Source organism: Antennarius striatus, chromosome 8 (genome assembly GCF_040054535.1).
Source record: "Antennarius striatus isolate MH-2024 chromosome 8, ASM4005453v1, whole genome shotgun sequence".
In the NCBI taxonomy this organism is placed as follows: Eukaryota; Metazoa; Chordata; class Actinopteri; order Lophiiformes; family Antennariidae; genus Antennarius; species Antennarius striatus.
The window spans coordinates 13,422,745-13,443,526 of record NC_090783.1 but is presented as its reverse complement, the minus strand read 5'-3'; the positions used below and the strand labels follow the sequence as shown (position 1 = coordinate 13,443,526).

The 20,782-nt window shown below is 45.4% G+C and overlaps 1 protein-coding gene across 6 annotated transcripts in view; it reads left to right on the top strand.

Moving 5' to 3' along the window:
- The window catches only part of LOC137600376 (VPS10 domain-containing receptor SorCS1-like), a 278,303-nt gene that overhangs the window by 94,262 nt on the left and 163,259 nt on the right, over positions 1 to 20,782 (top strand). For all 6 annotated transcript variants that reach the window (XR_011036931.1, XM_068321971.1, XM_068321970.1 and 3 more), the window contains one exon: positions 114 to 187. Coding sequence is in view for 5 of the 6 variants with exons in the window: in XM_068321971.1 (XP_068178072.1) it covers positions 114 to 187 (74 nt within the window). In the remaining variant the exon portion in view is untranslated. The remainder of the gene's footprint in view (positions 1 to 113; positions 188 to 20,782) is intronic.

The window sequence follows — 20,782 nt, the reverse complement described above, 5'->3', positions numbered from 1 at the left end:
CTGCTGTTGAATTTTCACTGAGTTATGACCTAACACAGTAAGAAAAAAATAAAATAACAAATAAGTGTATATATTACACACACACTTACTGGTGCCTGACTGTCTTTCTATAGCTATACAGCTCAGTGGAGTTTGGGAAGAGTTGGCAGCTGGTGCATGAGAGAGTGGCCCCCAATCGTTTCTACTGGTAAGTACATATTGTTAGACAAGGTGTAACAATATTTGTCATTGTTGAATGTACACAATGACAAATTAAAAATCAGACCTAAAATCATCCTCGAGACAGTGTTGGTTTTGTTCGACTGTGGTATAGCTGAATTAAATAAATGCCTTAAAAATTGTAACATGCAAAGTTAGTGTTGTTATGACGTGCAAATATTGAGAAATGTCTAAATGTTGGGTTTTTTTGTCTTTCTTGTAGTGTGGGTTCGTGCTTATGAAAATCAGCAAGTTAGACAAAAAAATAAGCTACATTAAGATTATATATATATATATATATATATATATATATATATATATATATATTATATATATATATATAAATGATATACAAAGTATTGTGTAGTAAAACTTTGTTCTTATCATTTTTTTCCCCCGTTTCTTTAGTCACTGTCGCTCAGTGCTTCAGTCATTTTGTCACCCTATCACATTGTCCCTGCCACTTCTCATTTTGGCCCAATGTAACTAATCTATAATTTAAGCGATTCCAAAGATTCCTGGTGTTTTCCGTGCCAAAAGACACCCAAACATAATATTTCCATTTATAGCTTCATACTAAACAGCCAATTTTTAAACAATGAATGTATTAATGTTAAAGTCTTTAGGTCTTGCTGTTTAACTTAGCAACAAATGAGGCATCCTGGTAACATTTAGATAAGACTGCATGGTACCCACAATGGCTGTCCATTGTTATTCAAATAGGATAAGCAATGTACAGTGGAAAGACATTTTGTAAGTAGAACATTTTGTCAGGAGAGACGCGTTTTCCATGCAAATGCCCTAATCCGTTCCAAGCCCCCCAAAATTCAGACATAAATGAAGCATAACAATGCATCAAAACATATAACAAATACATGGTGCAATTAGATTAGCACACAATAAATGAGAGTTGTGCATAATGTAAAAAACAAAAATAAAGACTAAAAATGATTGTCATTTACCTTTTAACTGCTGTCCTCATTGTTTTTGCTACACAGGACTTGTTTGCCACAAACTTCCCAAAAAACAACACTGCATGGATAACTAACATTATCATACTGATATTGAAATAGCAGTAATTGTTCTTACACTATGTGAAGTTATTGTTTACATATCAATAATTATTTTCCATAACTATTTGTAATTTACATAGCAATAAAAATCAGAAAAAACATGTTTAAAAATGAAACACTCTATGTTGATTTACTCAAATATTTGAAAGTCATTGCGACACCTGCTGTATTTTTTAAGCAAATGATCACTTCTATCATTTTTAAGACAAGAAAACAATGCTTTTTTTTGTCTGAACAACAATAAATTCTTTCAGAACATTTAACATATTGTGCAACATTTTGATGAATATTGCTACAGTGTAAACAATGAAAAAAATTGTCTCTGACTCGTCAGCTCATCTACTATGAAGGTGGGAGGCCTGGCACTGCATGCTGCTCACCAGTGCATTATACTCTAGTGAATAATTTGACATTGCAATTCTCAGTCTTCTTCTTCTCCTTTCACCTTTTTCCTTCAGGGGTCGCTACAGTGACTCCATCTAACCCTGTCTTCTGCATCCTCTGCATCCTCTTCTCTCACACCAACTACCTTCATGTCCTCTTTAACTAGATCCATAAACCTCCTCTTTGGTCTTCCTTTAGGCCTCCTGCCTGGCAGTTCAGAACTCAGCATCCTTCTACCAATATATATTCACTATCTCTCCTCTGGACATGTCCAAACCATCTCAGTCTGGCCTCTCTGACTTTATCTCCAAAACCTCTAACATGTGCTGTCCCTCTGATGTAGTCATTTCTGGTCCTATACTTCCTGGTCACTCCCAGAGAGAACCTTAGCATCTTCATCTCTGCTACCTCCAGCTCTGTCTCCTGTGTTTTCCTTATTGACACTGTCTGTAAGCCAAACAACATTGCTAGTCTCACCACAGTTTTGTACACCTTTCCTTTCATTTTAGCTGATACTCTTCTATCATACATCACACCTGACAGTTTTCTCCACCCGTTCTATCCTGCCTGTACACACTTCTTCATCTCTTGTCCACAATCTCGATTACTCTGGACTGTCGACCCTAAGTACTTAAAATCTTCCACATTCTTGATCTCAATCTTCCACCTGGGTTCCTCTCATTCACACACATGTACTCTGTCTTACCATGGCTAACCTTCATTCCTGTCCTTTCCAGCACAAACCACCACCTCTCTAGCTTCTCCTTCACGTGTTCCTTGCTCTTACTACTGATCACAATGTATTCTGCAAACATCATTGCCCATGGTTATTCCTGCCTTACCTTGTCTGTCAGCCTGTCCATCACCATAGCAAACAAGAAGGGGCTCAGAGCTGAACCGTGATGCAGTCCCACCTCCACCTCGAACTCCTCTACTCCTCTGTCACACCTACAGTACACCACACCACTGTCTTACAGTCCTCATACATGTCCTGCACAGCTCTAACATACTCTGACACTCCAGACTTCCTTATACACTACCACAGTTCACCTCTGGGCACCCTGTCATAAGCTTCCTCCAGATCTACAAAAACACAGTGCAGCTCCCTCTGGCCTTCTCTGTACTTTGATGGAGAAAATTACAACTTCTTCCTCTGTGTGTTCGTTTGATTTCGGGTAGTGAGAATGTTGGAGGTACGAATAAAGGCTGGAGACGATGAACAGTCCTTCGGAATTTTATTACAGAACATTCTGGGCACGAGAGACGAGATTTTTTCCATACAGAACCTTCATGACCTCAGACAGCCTGGTGCCATCCTCACGATTGAATTATTTGACACACACACACACACACACACACACACACACACACACACACACACACACACACACACACAGATATATTCATACAGAGCCCTCAATCCCCCATTGGACCCAGAAAAACAATCACGGCGTCATCGTCAGGGATGGGAATATCAAAAAGAGACGACAGGAGCATCTGTTTATCAGCTGCTGGGTGAGAAATTGCACGCAAAAGTGAAGCACGTAAAAGAGGAACCACACAGCACAAACAGCCCAAGATAAGAAGTAAAATGGTGCCAATAGGGATAAAAAAATTTAGACACACTGACCATAAGGGACCAGTGGAAAGCCAATCAAACGGAGAAAAGGAGTCAGGTTTATCCTTTGCCATCGCTGCCTGAAGGTTACGCAGTACAGCCAACTGTGGTTCAATGCACTGGTGAATTTCATCTGGAACATAAGAACAACATGTTTGGTTAAGAAGTACACATACACCCCCGATGAAGCAGTCAAGAGAACAAGCACCAGTTGATGTTGTAAAAGCATGGTTCTCATAGCATCAATTTCATTGTTTTAACCCTGATAAATATTAAGGAACATATTCATGAAATATTTAAAGTGATAATCAAGAGTTTCAATTCGTAAAGCTAATTTGAAAGGACTAGGTGAATATCAAATGTTAGACAATACTGATAGCAGTAAGAAATAGACAGCAGTGAGTAAAATGGACCTTTTTTTTTTTTACTTTAAATGAATATCAAACATTGAAAGTAAAACTGATGAGTTGTGAGAGGCTTCACGTTCTTGTGGTGGGGTAGTTCCCTTAAGGAGAGCACCTCTCAGCAGAGGGAGGTCTTGCACCTTTCAACTTCTGGGATGAGTTGTCAGGACCTTTTCCTTTGGGATGAGCTGAGAAGAGTCGAGTGGAGTCGAACTGGGGCGATGTCAGCTTCTTCAGGACCTTAGGGTGGACTACCTGGTCCCAGGTTGATTCACAGGAATTATTCTGCCTAAAAAAGTGAATTAACCTCTGTCGATTGATGTCACTAGCAGGCAGTTGCCTGTGTTGGTTCCTCAAGTGAGGAACTTTCTTTGGCTGAGTAGTTCTCAACGATCTCGTCCAGACCGATGTCAGGAGCTCGTCCTTCACCAGCCGGTGGAGGAATGGCCAGACCCGTTGCAGGTTGGGTCGAAGAGATGTGGAAACACGTGTCCCCCTTTCCCAGCAAATGGACTGCAGTTCCCATTTGCTCAGTCACTTGGAAGGGACCTGTCCACCTAGGTTCATAAAATTTTTGTTTCGTTACTTTCAGCCACACACTTTCACACACATGAAGTTCTCTGGGGACACCTGCCTGTCTCTCTGTGAGGTGGGAGAAAGTAATGGTTAGTTGTTGCAAGCCTGGGGGGCCTCAAGTGTCTGTAGAAGCCAACGGAGGTGTAGGGGCTGGAAAAGGTCTGTTAGTGTGACATTCGAATGGAGTCCAGCCTGTGGAAGAGTTCAGTGACATTCGTACATTCATCAGAGCCAAAGGAAGGGCCTGCAACCAATTCAAAGATGAGGCTGCCAGACATTTCACAATTTTGTATTTGATTGTTCTGTTCATTCGTTTAACCTTACCCTGTGACTGGGGATGATACACAGAGCCAAACTGATGCTTCAAACCCAACATTTGGATGGAGATGTTTATTTTTTAAATGGGACCCTTTATCTGATCAAATCTTCCTAGGAAACCCATGGGTTGCAATATAGTGGTTCACCAGATGTTTGACCACTACACTAGCTGTCTCTGTCTTACAAGGGTAGGCTTCAGGCCAGCCCGAGAAAGAATCTATGATGACTAGCAAATACTTGTATCCTGACACTGGTTGAATCATGTCAGTAAAATTCATTGAAATCACCCTGACCAGGAGTGTTCACATCCGGATCGTGAACTCCCTGTGGTGGTTTTGTCGTAGGCATACTGTTATACCTACAGCAAACACTGCAGTCCTGCAGTTCACTTTTCACAATCTGTCTGATGAAAGGATGCCACCAGGATTGGAGTTGTCTCAGTGTTTCATCCAATCCTACATGGCATGTTCCATGGGCCTCAAGGATCAATTGCTTCAAATTATTTTTTGGCGGGATTGGTTTGCCTTCTTTTCTCCACAAACCCTCTTCATCTCTAACACCCCCTTTCGATTTCCAGATACTCCTTTCTGGACTTGCCCGTCTTTACCACTCTCGTACTGCATCGGCTGTTACTGTCATGATCCTGTTTTGTTAAGTGTTTTATTTGCTTCCCTATATTTCATGTCTTGTCCTCCTGTTTTTTTTTGTGATCACTCACCCCTGTCTCTGTTCCAGGTTCCTGTCTGCCCTGCCCCCTCCCCGTCTGCGTCTGCATGCACCTGATCCCTGATTGTGTTTCCCGCACCTGCCTCAAATCACCCCCATTAGCCCTGCATATATATTCCCCTTTGTCTCTTGTCTCGTTGCCAGTTCGTTGTAGTTTATAGCTCATGTCCCAGCCTTTGTCACACTTCTTGTCATAGCTTTTTGTGTTGCTTTTGACCTTGCCTTTTCGTCTCCTGCCTTGAATACCTCTGTCTGGATTGACTGCCTTCCCTGTGTACCGAACCTAGCCTGGAATAAACATTGTTTTGTGATTTTACTGCTCAGCGTTGTGCACTTGAGTCCTGCCTCCCTTTGCTATCTTCATGACTGAATGAACTGGCCAGAATGGACTCAGCCGACTCTGATCCGGTTTGTAAAGCCCTTAAACTACAGGGAGAGAAGCTGGCTCACCAGCAAGAGCAGCTTACGGCCCTGTGCGCCATTCTGAGAGCTGGTGGCTCGCCAGGATTCGATGATGACATCGTTGGGCTCACAGGTCAGTCAATTACTCAATCACCTGCCTCGAGAGGCACCTGCTGCGGTGGTGTCAAACCCGGCCACTCTTCCGGGTTTTCCCGCTGATTCTCTGTCACCACCCAGCACCGCTACTTCCTGCTTCCAGCTGTCCCTTCCGGAGCGATTCTCCGGGAAATCAGGTGACGTGAGACCATTTCTAACCTAATGTGAATTACATTTTGAACTGCAGGCTTCAGCCTTCACCACAGACCGAGCCAAAGTTGCATTTATCATCTCCCATCTCACTGGGCGAGCAGAGGTGTGGGCCACCGCTGAGTGGAACCACAGGTCGACAACCTGCTCTACCCTTGCCAGTTTCACTAGAACCTTTGAACAGGTGTTTAAACACACCTCACCGGGCAGGGAAGCCGCCAGGTCTCTGCTTAAACTGAGGCAAGGTAAATGCAAGGTTTCAGACTATGCTATTGACTTCTGTACCCTCACCTCAGAGAGCGAGTGGAACCCTGCGGCTTTGACTCATTTTTTCAAGGACTCTCTGAAACTATAAAGCAACAGTTAATTTCTGTCGATCTACCCGAGGATATAGATTCTCTCATTGCCTTGGCCATTAAGATCGACAAGAGACGCGCCGAACTGGATCAGGAACAGGGATGACTTCGGGTTCGCTCATCGCCACATCGCAGGTGGGGGAGCGACTCCCAGGATCAACCGAGTCACATTCGTCCACCGGCAGCCAGCCTTGTCCCCATCAACCATCCCACGGAAGAACCCATGCCGCTGGGTCGTGTTCACCTGCCCGTTGAGGAGCATCTCCGCCCGCAAAGGGATGGCAGGTGCTATTACTGTGGACAACTGGGACATTTTGTGAAGGTCTGTCATGTCAAAGGAGCCGGGGCACAGACTAGAGAGCAGCTTAAGGTGAGCAGGAGTTTTGTCATTGGGAATCCTGCTCAATTCCAGCCTCTGGTTGAAATAGTTTCTGACTCTAATGCACTTCTGGTATCTGTGTTCATCGACTCTGGGACCGACGCTAATTTTATGAACTCTTCCCTCGTCAGCAGACTGGGGCTAAGAAAGTTTGCTGTCTTCCCAAGTCTTCCTGTTCTGCCACGGTCACAGATCTCTTGAATCCTGACTTAGTTAACATTCCACCATGTTACCATGACCTTGCTGAAGTTTTTAGTCAGGCTAAGGCCACGTCCCTGCCACTGCACCGTCCTTATGATTGTGCTATTGACTTGTTGCCCGGTAGCACCCCACCCAGGGGTAGGTCGTATTCTCTCTCATGGAGGACTGTGTGAGGGATTCCTTTGCCACTGGGATCATCCGCCCCTCCTCATCCCCTGCCAGAGCCGGATTTTTCTTCGTAGAAAAGAAGGACTAGACCCTCCAACCCTGCATAGACTATCACGGCCTCAATGATATTACGATTAAAAAGAGGTACCCTCTTCCCCTCATCTCCTCAGCTTTTGAGATGTTGGAGGGGGCCAAGATCTTTTCTAAACTCAACCTCCGAAAATGCTTACCATTTGATGAGGATCAGGGAAGTGGACGAGTGGAAAACTGCTTTTAATACTCCCACGGGCCATTATGAACACCTTGTCATCCCTTTTGGTCTCACCAATGCACTTGCTGTTTTCCAGAACCTGGTTAATGATGTGCTCAGGGACATGCTTAATGTTTTCGTCTTTGTTTATTTTGATGACATCCTGATCTTTTCTCCCGATGAAGAGACCCACACTCACCATGTCCGCTCAGTGCTTCAGCGGTTGCTTCAGCATCAGCTGTTTGTGAAAGTGGAGAAAATGCGAGTTTCACAAACCCTCGGTCTCATTCCTTGGTTTTGTGCTTGCTGAGGGGGAGATCAGGATGGACTTCGAGAAGGTTTCTCCAGTTGTGGAGTGGGCCACCCCCAGTTCACGCAAAGAGGTCCAAAGGTTTCTGGGTTTTGCCAACTTTTATAGAAGGTTTATCCGCAATTATAGCTTCATAGCCGCACCTCTGCATGACCTGTGTGTGAAGCAGCATTTCAGACTCTGAAGAAGAGCTTCACCTCCACCCCTGTTCTCATCCTCCCAGACCCCAGCCAGCAGTTTGTGGTCGAGGTAGACGCTTCGGACGTCGGGATCGGAGCGATCCTCTCTCAAGTCAGTTCCAAGGATGGTAAGCTGCACCCCTGTGCGTTTCTGTCAAGGAAACTCTCTTCAGCCGAGCATAATTATGACATTAGTGACCTCGAGCTGCTGGCTGTCAAGGTGGCCCTGGAGGAGTGGAGACACTGGCTGGAGGGAGCTTCTCAGCCAATTCAGGTATGGACGGATCATAAGAATCTTGAATATGTAAGGACTGCTAAGAGACTGAATGCTGGGCAGGCTACATGGGCTACCTTTTTTAGTCGGTTTAATTTCACGTTCTCTTACCGACCTGGTTCAAAGAATGTTAAGCCTGATTCCCTGTTGGCTCATGATCATATTGATCATATGAACCCAATAGTGTTTTACCAGACTTGCTTTGTGGCTACACTTTCTTGGGAGGTGGAGGGCAAGGTTAAGGTGGGGTCACCATTCCCCCAGAGTGTCTGGATGGTAAGCTCTTTGTTTGTTCAGGCCCTCAGGGGGGAGGTGGTTCATTGGGCCCACACCAATAAGACTGTCACCCCGGTATCAATAAGACCTGTTTGTGATTCAACAACATTTCTGGTGACCCAAGATGGGGAAGGATGTTACCGATTATGTCAATGCTTGCCCTATTTGTGCTAGTAACAAGGTATCTCACCAGAAGCCTTCCGGAGAACTCAGGCCCTTGCCCATTCCTCAACGTCCCTGGTCCCACATCTCCATGGACTTCGTCACGGGGCTTCCCTCCTCTAACGGTAACACTGGTTCTGACGGTGGTGGACAGATTTTCTAAGATGGTTCATTTTATTGCTCTCCCCAAACTCCCCTCAGCCAAGGAAACGGCTGAGGTCATGATGCTGAACATTTTCAGGATTCATGGTTTTCCCAAGGACATCGTCTCGGATCGCGGCCCTCAGTTCATCTCGTGGTTCTGGAAGGAATTCTGCAGTCTGCTGGGTGCCACTGTCATCCTCTCCTCTGGATTTCACCCACAGACCAATGGGCAGGCTGACCGCCTCAACCAGGAACTGGAGACCGGCCTGAGCATCACGGCGTCCCAGAACCCTGACCCATGGTCACAGAAACTGGTTTGGGTCGAGTTTGCCCATAATACTCTTCCATCTGCTTCCACTGGTTTGTCTCCCTTCCATATTGTTCATGGTCACCAACCATCTCTATTCCCCTCTGTTGACTCTGAGTCGGTGCCCTCTGCATTGGCCTTGGTGAGGTGTTGTAGGAGAACCTGGGAGCGGGCCTGCCAGAATCTCCAACGACAGTCCACCATCTATAAGGCAGCCGCAGACCGTAAGAGAACAACCACCCCACATTACAAACTCGGCCGGAAGGTTTTGTTGTCTAACAAGAACTTACCAGTTCGGGTGGAGTCCAAGAAGCTCGCTCCCAGGTTCGTCGGTCTGTTCCCCATCGCCAAGGTCGTCAATCCAGTCACAGTCCAGCTGAAGCTCCCAAGGTCAATGCAAGTCCACCCTACTTTCATGTTAGCCACATCAAGCCTGTCAGGACCAGTCCTCTTGTCCCTCCGGCCAGACCCCCTCCGCCCGCCCGGTTCATTGATGGCGACCCGGTGTTCACCGTTCGATGACTCCTGTCTGCTCGGCGTCGGGGCCGGGGGGTCCAGTACTTGGTCGACTCGGAGGGTTATAGGCCTGAGGAGAGCTCCTGGATCCCGTCCCGGTTCCTCATGGACTCCTCCCTCATCGGGGATTTTCATGCCGCCCACCCTGACACTCCTGGGCCTTCAGGGGCCAGCCCTTGAGAGGTGGGTACTGTCATGATCCTGTTTTGTTAAGTGTTTTATTTGCTTCCCTATGTTTCATGTCTTGTCTTCCTGTTTTATTTTGTGATCACTCACCTCTGTCTCTGTTCCAGGTTCCTGTCTGCCCTGCCCCCTCCCCATCTGCGTGCACTTGATCCCTGATTGCGTTTCCCGCACCTGTTTCCTATCACCCCCATTAGCCCTGCATATAATTCCCCTTTGTGTCTTGTCTCGTCGCCAGTTCGTTGTAGTTCATAGCTCACGTCCCAGCCTTTGTCACAGTTCTTGTCATAGCTTTATGTGTTTGAACCTTGCTTGTTTTTGACCTTGCCTTTTCGTCTCCCGCCTTGGATACCTCTGCCTGGATTGACTGCCTTACCTGTGTACCGAACCTAGCCTGGAATAAACCTTGTTTTGTGATTTTACCACTCAGTGTCATGCACTTGAGTCCTGCCTCCCTGCGCTACGTTCATGACAGTTACCCGTTATTCATTATCTTCAAGTTCGCTTACTGACAGTAAGAATGTCGGCCGATAGCCCGTGACACGTTTTGCTGCACAATCGGCAGCTTCGTTTCCTACTGAGATAAAATCATTCAATCGTGTATGTCCTTTATATTTGATGATTGCTACTGCTTTTGGTAACATCAACGCTTCTCTTAGATTCATGATGTCTTTATAATGTTTGATTGGACCTCCAGCCGCTATCTGGAAGTCGTTCCACTGCCACTTACTCAATGCCACATGTACCGTTACATGTGCGTAGGCTGAATCACTGTAAATGTTCACCTTTTTATCTTCCGCGAATTTGAGTACTGCGGTAACTGCCTTTATTTCTGCTCGTCCTGCTGACTGTGGACCTGTGATTCGTTCAGTACAAACCTCTTCAAATCCTGTTTCTGTTTGTTGAACCACTGAGAATCCAGATCGCAGTCCGTCAGTTCCTTTGAAACAGCATCCATCAGTGAACAGGATCAAGTCTGGATCTGCAAGAGGCATTTCATACAATTCAGCTCTGAGGGAATTTTCGTCCAGAACCTTCTGGGCACAACAATGTGGTTCACCTTACAGAAGTCCTTCTGCCATGTTGACTCCCTCGTGAAAATAATGTGTGGTTGTGTTAATGCCGCTTCAATTTTTCTTTGTCTTCCTCCGGTCATTGTAAACATTTGGCTGGAGACATATTGGACCATACTATGTGATGTTCGTACAGTTAAAGGATGATGTAGGACAATATGTGCAGTTTTCTGTATCAATCTGGCTAGTGCTGACGCAAAAGAAGCACAAAGTGGGGGTCGTCTTTCATAGTTCTCAAGTGTAGTTGACGCATACAAGGGAATTTGTCTTTTGCCTCCTTCCCCCTTCTGATAAAGTACAGCAGGAACACTGCTGGACTCTTCAGATACGTCAAGATAGAACATGGACGTATAGTCAAGAACAGCAAAAGAAACTGCTGTAGAGAGTTGTTGTTTCAAGGAGACAAAGGCGTTTTCAGCCTTATTGGACAGGTTCCTCATGCCTTGGTCATTCAACATGTCACGCAAGAGACGGGTGAATTCAGCAAAGTCTGGAACATGGTGTTGAGAGTAGTTGCAAAGTCCAAGAAATACAAGCATTTGCTTCACATTGGTAGGTCTGGTATGGTGAAGAATGTCATCTTTGTGAGAGGGGGGACATTCCTGTGCCATGTCGAGAGATCAGGTGGCCAAGGAAAGAGACTTGGGTTCTGGCAATTTGAAGTTTGGACTTAGAGCATTTCAATCCAACCTTGGCCAAATGGAGCAGGAGAGCATGTGTAGCATCAAGACAGGATGATTAAGAGAATGCGGCCAGCAGGAGATCATCTACATACTGCACCAGAAGGACACCAGGTGGCAACTCTAAAGTTGACAAGAGCCATTTCAAGTAGGCATTGAACAACCCAGTTAAAAGAACAAAGCCTTGAGGGAGACGAGTAGGAATAACATTTGTCGTTCCAGGTGAAGGCAAAGAATTGTTGAATGGAAGGATCAAGTGGAATTCAGAAGAAGGCATTGGCCAGATCAATGCAGGTAAAGTAGAGGTGACAGGAGTTTATTTGGGACAGCGCAGAATGCGGATTCGGGACCGGAAGAGTTGGTGTTTGGACAGCCGCATTGATTGCTCGTAAATCATGGAACATCCTTAATTTGCCTGTACTTCTAGACCAGAAGGATAGGAGTATTAAACTCTGATCTGGGAAATTCAGTTCCTGCTGTCAGGAAGCCATCAATTGTTTCAGAGACACCAAGCACCCCAACCTCTTTAACGGGGTAGTGGGAAACATAGATCGCACCAGGTTTCATTTGAAACGTAACCGGTGGGACATCACATCATCCAACATCCGTAGGATCAACAATCCATAAGGACGCGGGAAAGGAATCAATCAGTTTGGAAGCATGTTCACTGTCGGTGGTCTCACGTCCATGATGTCTATCAAATAACTGGTGTTCGAGAGTGGACAATGGAACAAATGGTTGAGATTGAATCCAATAGGCCTACAAAGAAGGCGAGAAAAGTAATTCAGGGTGAAACGTAGTTTGCCAATCAGTAGTGTTGATACAACTCTTTACAAAAGGACTGAGATCCTTCTGCCGTGTGCTGAGGAGAAACCATCAGTGAGACATGAGGATGACACGGAGGTATGGTGGGATCAGGGGGATGCTTCATTATGTACCATTTGGATTGGTCTGAATGCAGTTGCACAGAGAATGCAACACCAGGTTTACCTGCAAAGAGGTCACCTATGCACAATTCCCACATGTCACTGTCAATATTCTGAAATTCATTTTGATAAACTTCATCACCATGTCTGTCATAATAGAGAGTGCAATGCAATGAGTCAGATACCATATCATAAGGCCTGATGCCCAAACGTTTTCAGCTAGACGCCAGCCATCAGAGTCAGTGTTCACTTTCGCCCAGTAGATGTCAGCAGTGGCACACGTCACAGGAGGATTTTGCAGGAGAGCCATCTGCACAGTGGGGCGAGAGGATTCAGTCACAGAGCAAGGTTAGAAGTTTCCATCCAGGAAACTCAAAATTAGTCCATCAGCGCCACACTTGATGAGAGGACATGTGGCAATCAAAAGGTCTCTTCCTAGCAAGTTGACAGGGCAGTTAGGCGCAAGGACAAAACGGTGATCAAAAACTTGAGAAAAACAGTGTACAGTCTCTGGAGACGTCAATTGCAGGGATATGTCCTCACCCTTGAATACAACGAGCAGGATTTTGCGTCCGGTGAGGTTGGCACCAGGCGGCAGGGTCTGCACGGTGGACTGACAAGTGCAGGTGTCAACCATAAGAGGTATTGAAAAGCCTCCTACCGTTAGGCTCCTGCAGGCCTAGGCACGTGGATTCAGGGCATCTTTATTGCAGAAACTGCCCACCTGGTGGCAAATACTGCTGTTTGGGCATTGGCGGATCGTATTGCTGCTGGCAGTTTGGCTGAAAACCGCGTCCCTGAGGCCTGTTGAAAGTGCCTCTCACCATTCCCCGACCTGGTGATTGTCCTCTGCTGCACCCTCCCCATCCAGACTGATAAGGGCGTTGTCTGCAGTTCCTGGCCCAGTGCCCAGGCTGTCCACAATTGAAGCATATATGGCAACCGCCAGGGGGCGCACCTCAACGCATGAATGTACCTGCCTGATACATTATGCACTCTGATACAACAGGTGGTGATGAAGCCACAGAGGAGGAAGCAGGCTCCTCTTTTTTCTTTAAATCTTGTAATTGCATTTGAGCCAATTGTGCTTCAGTATTTTTGTGTTTGTTTACCTTAGATTCACGTTCTTTCACATGTCTCCGCAGATGGTGTTTAAGGTGGGAAAGCCACCTGTCTATTTCAGCACTTGGAAGGTCTGGGTTGGCATCCATGGCTTGTGCCATGGGTTTTGGAACACCCTTCATAATCTCAACACGGAATACCTGTGAATGTAGAGGTGACGCTGTAGGGGCGTTACCTGTTTTTAGGGCATAATCGGCTTGAGCACGGGCACAGAAATCTGCTGCTTCCTCTTCAGGTTTTGGAGTGAACACCAAGTCTGAAATGACACACTCAGGGAGGGGAAACACATAACCCAAAACAGTGGGTAGGGTGATGTAATCACCTTTAGTTAAAGATTGGTGATCAGGCATTGACACTAGACCGGAATTTTGAACCAGGGTGTCCAAATCTGCTAATGGACAAGTCTGAGTTAGAATTACGCGTATATCCCCGGCTGCCATCATCCTTCCCGTTACCTGCCTCTGCACTGCCTGCAACCAGTTCCCCCCACCTGAAGACAAAGGTGGAAGTTTCTGTATCAACACAGATCGGTGAGAGCAAAGGGTCTCCAAATGGTGGCAGTATGTCCGTTCGCTGGATCCACCTTGGTGATCATCGGAGCCTGAATCTCCACTTGTGAGCGGGTGATTAGTCGGCGAGGTGGGGTCGGCTCTTCACCAGAAGAGGTTTCGGTGCAGCTCAGAGGGGCCTAGGAGCCTGGGTGAGTTCCTGAAAGAGACTGCATTTGACATTTTAGTTCTGCCACTTTATTCTGTAAGTGAGCAATGTAAAGTTTGTTTTCCAATTCTGGTCTAGTTCGTGCAGCAGCTTCCTGTTCTCTTTTCAAGCATGAAGTCGCTTTGTCCTCAAGTTGGTGTCCTCAAGTTGTCCTCAAGTTCGGTGGCACGTCGATGGAGGTGGGTTTTCACTGAATCAGGGATTTCACAACGCCTGTTCAACTCCTTTTTGTAAAACATCAAGAGAGAGTCTTTTGTCTGGTGATTCTTTGGGTCAGCAGCTTTACCTAATTTTTGTTCCATTTCCTGAATGGCAGTGGTAACGCCGGAGGCCAGTTGGTCAGCTATGGTTGCCAATTGTTGTTTTTTTTCGAGCGATTTGATTAACGCGCCATATGTGTCAACATTTACATCAAGACGGCCCTCGTTAACGGTTAATACTGGGGCTTGCAATTGTGACAAGGAATTTCTCACCTCCGCATATGGTGAGGGGCCAAACGCATTATTTGGGGAGTTCTGGGTCTCCTTTTGCTTCGCATACGGAGATGGAACAGTGGGTATATCAGTTTTTGCAGAGGTCAAACCAGCAACTTCCTCCTTTCGCCTAAGGCGACACAATTTCAAATTTGCTCCCATTGCTAACATCCTGGCATTAGACTTCATTTTATTCACTTTTTCAAGATTCTGCCTCATTTTTCTACCTTTCGGCGACATTTTATTAGTTTCAGCAATTTCTGTTTCCAATCCTGCTGTTTTCACCACACACCTTTTCTGTCTCCTTCATCAGTGTTGTTAAACATGTTGATGAAGATATAGGAGGAAACTATCCACCTTCACAGCATTTTTTCATCCACTCTTTCAATTCTGTTTTCTTCTTTTCCTGTTCCCTCACTGGCAGACCCCCTACGCACAAATATGCCGCATTTCTTACTTGTTTCACAAGTAAACCAACTCAGGGTGGTCAGGCATGGATCGCAAATCGAACCATTCCTTCTCTCTGTCAAGTTCACCTTCCACGGTTGCTCCCTGCCCTCCCGGACTGGAAGACTCTAGGACACTACTCCTCGAGAAAGTGTCCCTTACACACAGTGAGACCTGCCCGCCTGTATGACTCCCTCCCTCGGGGAGATTCAGAGACTCCTGTTACCAATAGAGCCTCTCTGACTAGTCACAAATACTCTTATAGTCGGCAAATACGTCGGTCCGACCCCCGAACATACAAACTCAACAAATGTACGAGCTCAAACTCCACGTACACGAACTGCAAACATAATGGCACAACCTCCGATTACACAAACTTTCAAATACATCGGTACTGCTTCCGGATGTATGAACTTTTCTATTTCAACACAAAGTTTTTAAAGGAGGAATTTGTAGTCTCTAAGATTCCACAAAAGAACGAAACAACCCCTCAAGCCTAATTTCTCCAAATGCGCCGGCACAACCTCTGAACGCACAAACTCTACTTCTTGCATTTGCGTCAGCACAATTTCTGAACACAGGAACTCGATTTTTCTCAAATGCGCTGGTACAACCCCCAAACGCACGAACCTTATTCAGCTGTATTTCTGGTACCATACTTATTCATAACACATAACACTGTTCAACCAGCCACATACTATGCTTTTAGACTCATCAAATTCATACATGAGAACAGACCTTAACGCCAATCAACAGACCTGTTGACTGGTGTAAGATGCAGCGTAAGGTTACTTTCACCTTACGCTGCATCTCCTTGCACTCCTGTCTACTCTTCTCAGTCCGCTCAGTGTCCCACTTTTTCCTAGCTAACCTCTTTATCTGTATACACTATACCTTCTCATTCCACCACCAAGTCTCCTTGTCTACTTTCCTTCCAGATGACACACCAAGTACTCTCCTACCTGTCTCCCTGATCACATCAGCTGTAGTTGTCCAGTCATCTGGAAGCACCTCCTGACCACCCAGAACCTGTCTTAACTCCTTTGTAAAAGAAATGCAACACTCTTCCTTTTTTGGCTTCCACCATTTCATCTACTGCTCTACCTTTGCTCTCTGCATCTTCCTCACCACCAGTCATCCATCATCCTATGTTGTTTGGCTACACTTTTGCCTTACAGTCACTGATCTCCTTCAGATTACATCGTCTATCAAGATGTAGCCTACCTGTGTGCTCCTACCTCCACTCTTATAGGTCACCCTATGTTCCTGCCTCTTCTGGTGGAAAGTATTCACGATACACATTTCCATCCTTTTTGCAAAATACACCACCATCTGTCCTTCTGCATTCCTTTCCTGGATACAAAACCTGCCCATCACTTCAACATCACCTCTGTTTCATGCACCAACATGAAGTCTGTACCAATGACAACTCTCTCACTTCTAGGTATGCTCTGCATCACTTCATCAAAGTCCAACCAGAATTTCTCCAGCTCCTCCAGCTCCTACCTGTGGAGCACACCGGATAAAAACATTGATCATCAAACTTTCAATTTCTATCTCCAGACTCATCACTGTCTGACACTCTTTTTTCCTCCGGGACATTCCTAACAAACTCGTCCTTCAAGATAACTCCTATTCCATTTCTCTTCCTATCCACACCATGATAGAACAACTTGAACCCTGCTCCTAAACTTCTAGCCTTGCTACTTTTCCACATGGTCTCCTGGACACACAGTATGTCTACCTTCCTTCTCTGCATCATGTCAACCAGCTATCTACCTTTTCCTGTCATAATTCCACCATTCAACGTCCCTACTCTCAGTCCTATACTCTTGACGTTCCTCTTCTCTCTCTTCCTACGAACAAAAAAAAATGACAGTAAGACCTTTCCTCCTCTCCTTCTTTGACCAACAGCGGTCTAATTTCCACCGGCACCATGTAGGTGAACAGCACTGATGGTGGTCATTGTTAAGCCGGGCCTCGACCGATCCGGTATGGAAGTCATAGATTTGATTCGCATGTTTGATTTGGCACTGTTGGAGTGATTCTATTGTTCAAATCTTTGGTGTAGTAACAACTCTTGTCTATCTTTATTGCTCATATTTCACCTACTCTTCTGCACTCCTGATCATCATTGTTTTCATCTGTTCCGGGGAATGCCCCTTAGTTTTGATGAAGATCCTGCAGTTTTTCATCCAGGTGTTGCAGAGCTGTCCACTCTTCTTCAGTTGTGGAGCTTTTTTTAGGCGGTATCAGAATCTTATTAAAACAAATGAGAATCTCATTCTTTTAGACCTTTTTTTCCTTTCAGTTTTCCTTTCCTTTCAGTTTGAAGCCTTGTTTTAGGTGAGCAATTTTGTGTTTATGATTCTGGAATTTTATCAGCACTGCAGGTGGTCTCCTACCTCCAGATGGTAATTGATAACATGTCTCGGAGTCAGCACTGTGGTCAGATCCCTCTCCCCTGGCCACAGCATGTGGGTAATTTGTCAGCTTAATTTTGATACTCGTGATGATCACATCATTTAGCATTTATTTTTTAGTATTGAATGGTGCAATAAGTCTGTCAAAAATGTTTTATTTAAACAAGGATTTTATATATTTATTTTTCATTTTTTAATTTCAATGTTACGGATACAATTTTACGCACTGTATCCTTAAAATTAAAGAGATACTACTGAGTTACTGTATTATTAAAAGTCGTGGCAGAAAGTGGGAGGGCATAATTTGTTTTTTTCTTCTTGCTGGGGGGACGTAGCAGAAAATAATTGAGAAGCACTGGTATAAAGGATAAAACCCTAATTCATTCAACAAAACCAATACAAATAAATTGGATACAACTCATATTAATTCAGACAACAAGATTGCATTTTTGTCAGTTAAAGTGTTTCACCATTGTAGACCAAATGTAAATCAGTCAGTCAGTCATCTTCCAACCCGCTAAGGCAGGTCGCGGGGGAGCCGGTGCCTATCCCGGCAGTCTCAGGCGTGAGGCGGGGGACACTCCGGGCATGACGCCAGTGTACCGCGGAGCCACATAGAAACAAACAATCATTCACCCACGCACTCACTCCTATGGTCGATTTGGGACCGGCCAGTCAACCTGAAGCATATGCTGTTGGAGGTGGGAGGAAGCCGGAGAACCCGGAGGGAACCGACGCAGACACGGGGAGAGCATGCGAACTCCACACAGAGCGGGACTCGAACCTGGGTCCGCCGCGTTGTGAGGCGGCAGCGGTAACCACTGCCCCACCATGCCGCCCCAAATGTTTGACTGGAATAACTAAATGCAAAGACTTTAATATAATGGAAGGCAAATTAATTAAAAAAAAAAAATAACACATTTATTTTGTGTTTAAACAACATAATCAAGATTAATTGACTTATCTTGGTTTGTTTTTGATGAAACAGAAGGCATGTTAAAATCAATTTCATCCAATGATTTTTTTTAAAGTTTTTGATCTGCATTAGCAAATACAGGATTTGTTTTTATTATGATATTAATCTTTCATATTATATTGCATTTAGTATTTTAACATGGAACTCAGGTTGCATTTGAACACATTTGTAGATCCCAGGTCAATGTGCTGATATGATCTCCCAATGACTTGTGTCTTCACTGTTTTTCTGTCAGCAGGATTTACAATATACATAGGTTTTCATCAAACTTGATGAGGGTTCTGGCATATTTTGGGGTAGAACTCGGTAAGTGGAACAAAACTCAGAAAGGAAAATGCAAAAAAATGACATCAAGACAAATAATTCTAAAACTTTTGCTGCCTTTAATGTGACCTATCACCTGTAAAATGGAATTGAAAAACAAACTGAAACATTTAAAGGGGAAAAATGTCAAATAAAAACTTTAAATAACTTGGTTGCATAAATATACACACCCTTTTATGAATGGGGATGTGGCTTTATTGAAATTTAACCAATTACAATCAAAATTGTATTGAATTGGAGCCAACACACACAACTGTCACCAAATAAAGTGCCTCTGATCAACCCCAAATAAGGGTCAGCTGGATTAGTAGGCTTTTTTCTGACATATTCGTACCCACATCTTCCAGCACAAACCATGTTCCACAGAGAGATCCCAGAGGGATCTCACTATTAAAAAGTATCAGTAAGGTGAATGCTACAAAATAATTTCAAAGGAAATAAATTGTCATGACAGGCAGGATTACGACCCAAATGCAGGACACGGGGGGAGAAGCTTTCTTCCATAGTTCAATTGGAAATCCAAAAACTCCAAACACAGGTAAGCATCATAAACAATACATAGGCAGGTGTACAAAAAAATCTGGCAAAGGACAAAAAGAGAACCAGACTTAAAAAGCCTCAGGCTGATCTATCTGATCAAGTCCAAGTGGTGAGATGAGGAACATGTGTGGAGACGAAACTCCCCCCAAAAGTTTTGCCTCTCCTCCTGTCACACCCCAGCACAGCAGAGCATCAACACCAAATCATGGCATACATATTCCATGGAACACAGTGAAAATTAGGCTCACTTCATTTCGTAGGCTGTCTCATCATTGTTGTTGATGAAACTCACCACAGTCGTGTTTGTCTGCAAACTTTATGAAGAGGTTGGAGCTAGAAGTTGGTCTGCAGTCGTGGGTCAGCAGAGTGAAGAGGAGAGGGCTCAGTACACATCCTTGGGGGGCTCTCCCGTGTTCAACGTGATGGTGCTGGAGGTATTGTTACCGACTCGAACTGCCTGTGGTCTCCCTGTCAGGAAGTCCAGCAGCCAGTTGCATATGAAGGTATTTAGTCCAAGCTGGTCCAGTTTAAGGATGAGCTGCTGGGGGATGATTGTGTTGAATGCTGAGCTGAAGTCGATGAACAGCATTATGAGTCTTTGGTCTCCAGGTGGGTCAGGGTTGAATGTAGGGCAGTGGAGATGGTGTCATCAGTCGAGCCGTTGGACCGGTTAGCAAAGACCCTGGACCCTGAAAAGGGTCCAGGGTTGAAGGAAGGGCAGATTTGATGATGTGCATGACTAGCCACTCGAAGCACTACATGAGGATGGGAGTGAGTGCAACTGGGCGTTAGTCGCTGAAGCCAGATGGCGGCGACTTCTTCGGGCCTGGGATAATGGTGGTGGCTTTGAGGCAGGTGGGGACAACAGCATGCCTCAGGGAGATGTTGAAGATGTCTGTGTGAAGACATCTGTGAGCTCATCAGCACAGTCTCTCAGGATATGACCAGGAATGTTGTCAGGACCAAGGGCTTTCCGTGCGTTGGTCCTTCTGTGGACTTGCCTCACGCTGTCCGGAGACAGCGTCAACACCTGGTCGCCCGGAGGGGGTGAAGTCTTCTGTGCCAGGATGCTGTTGTCTGCCTCAAAACATGCAAAAAAGTCATTCAGCTGATTCAGCAGAGTGGTGGAGCTATCACAGGACTACAGAAGGAGCTTGTAGTCCATAATAGACTAAATCCCCCGCCACAGGTTTCTGGTGTCTCTACTGTCACTGAAGTGGGTGGTGATCCTTCTGGAGTACTGTCTCTTGGCCACTCTGATGCCTCGTGACAGGTTGGCCCTAGCTGTCCTTAGGCCCACCTCGTCCCCAGCTCTTAAGGCCGCGTTCCATGCCCTCAGGAGCCTGTGGACTTTCCCTGTCAGCCATGGCT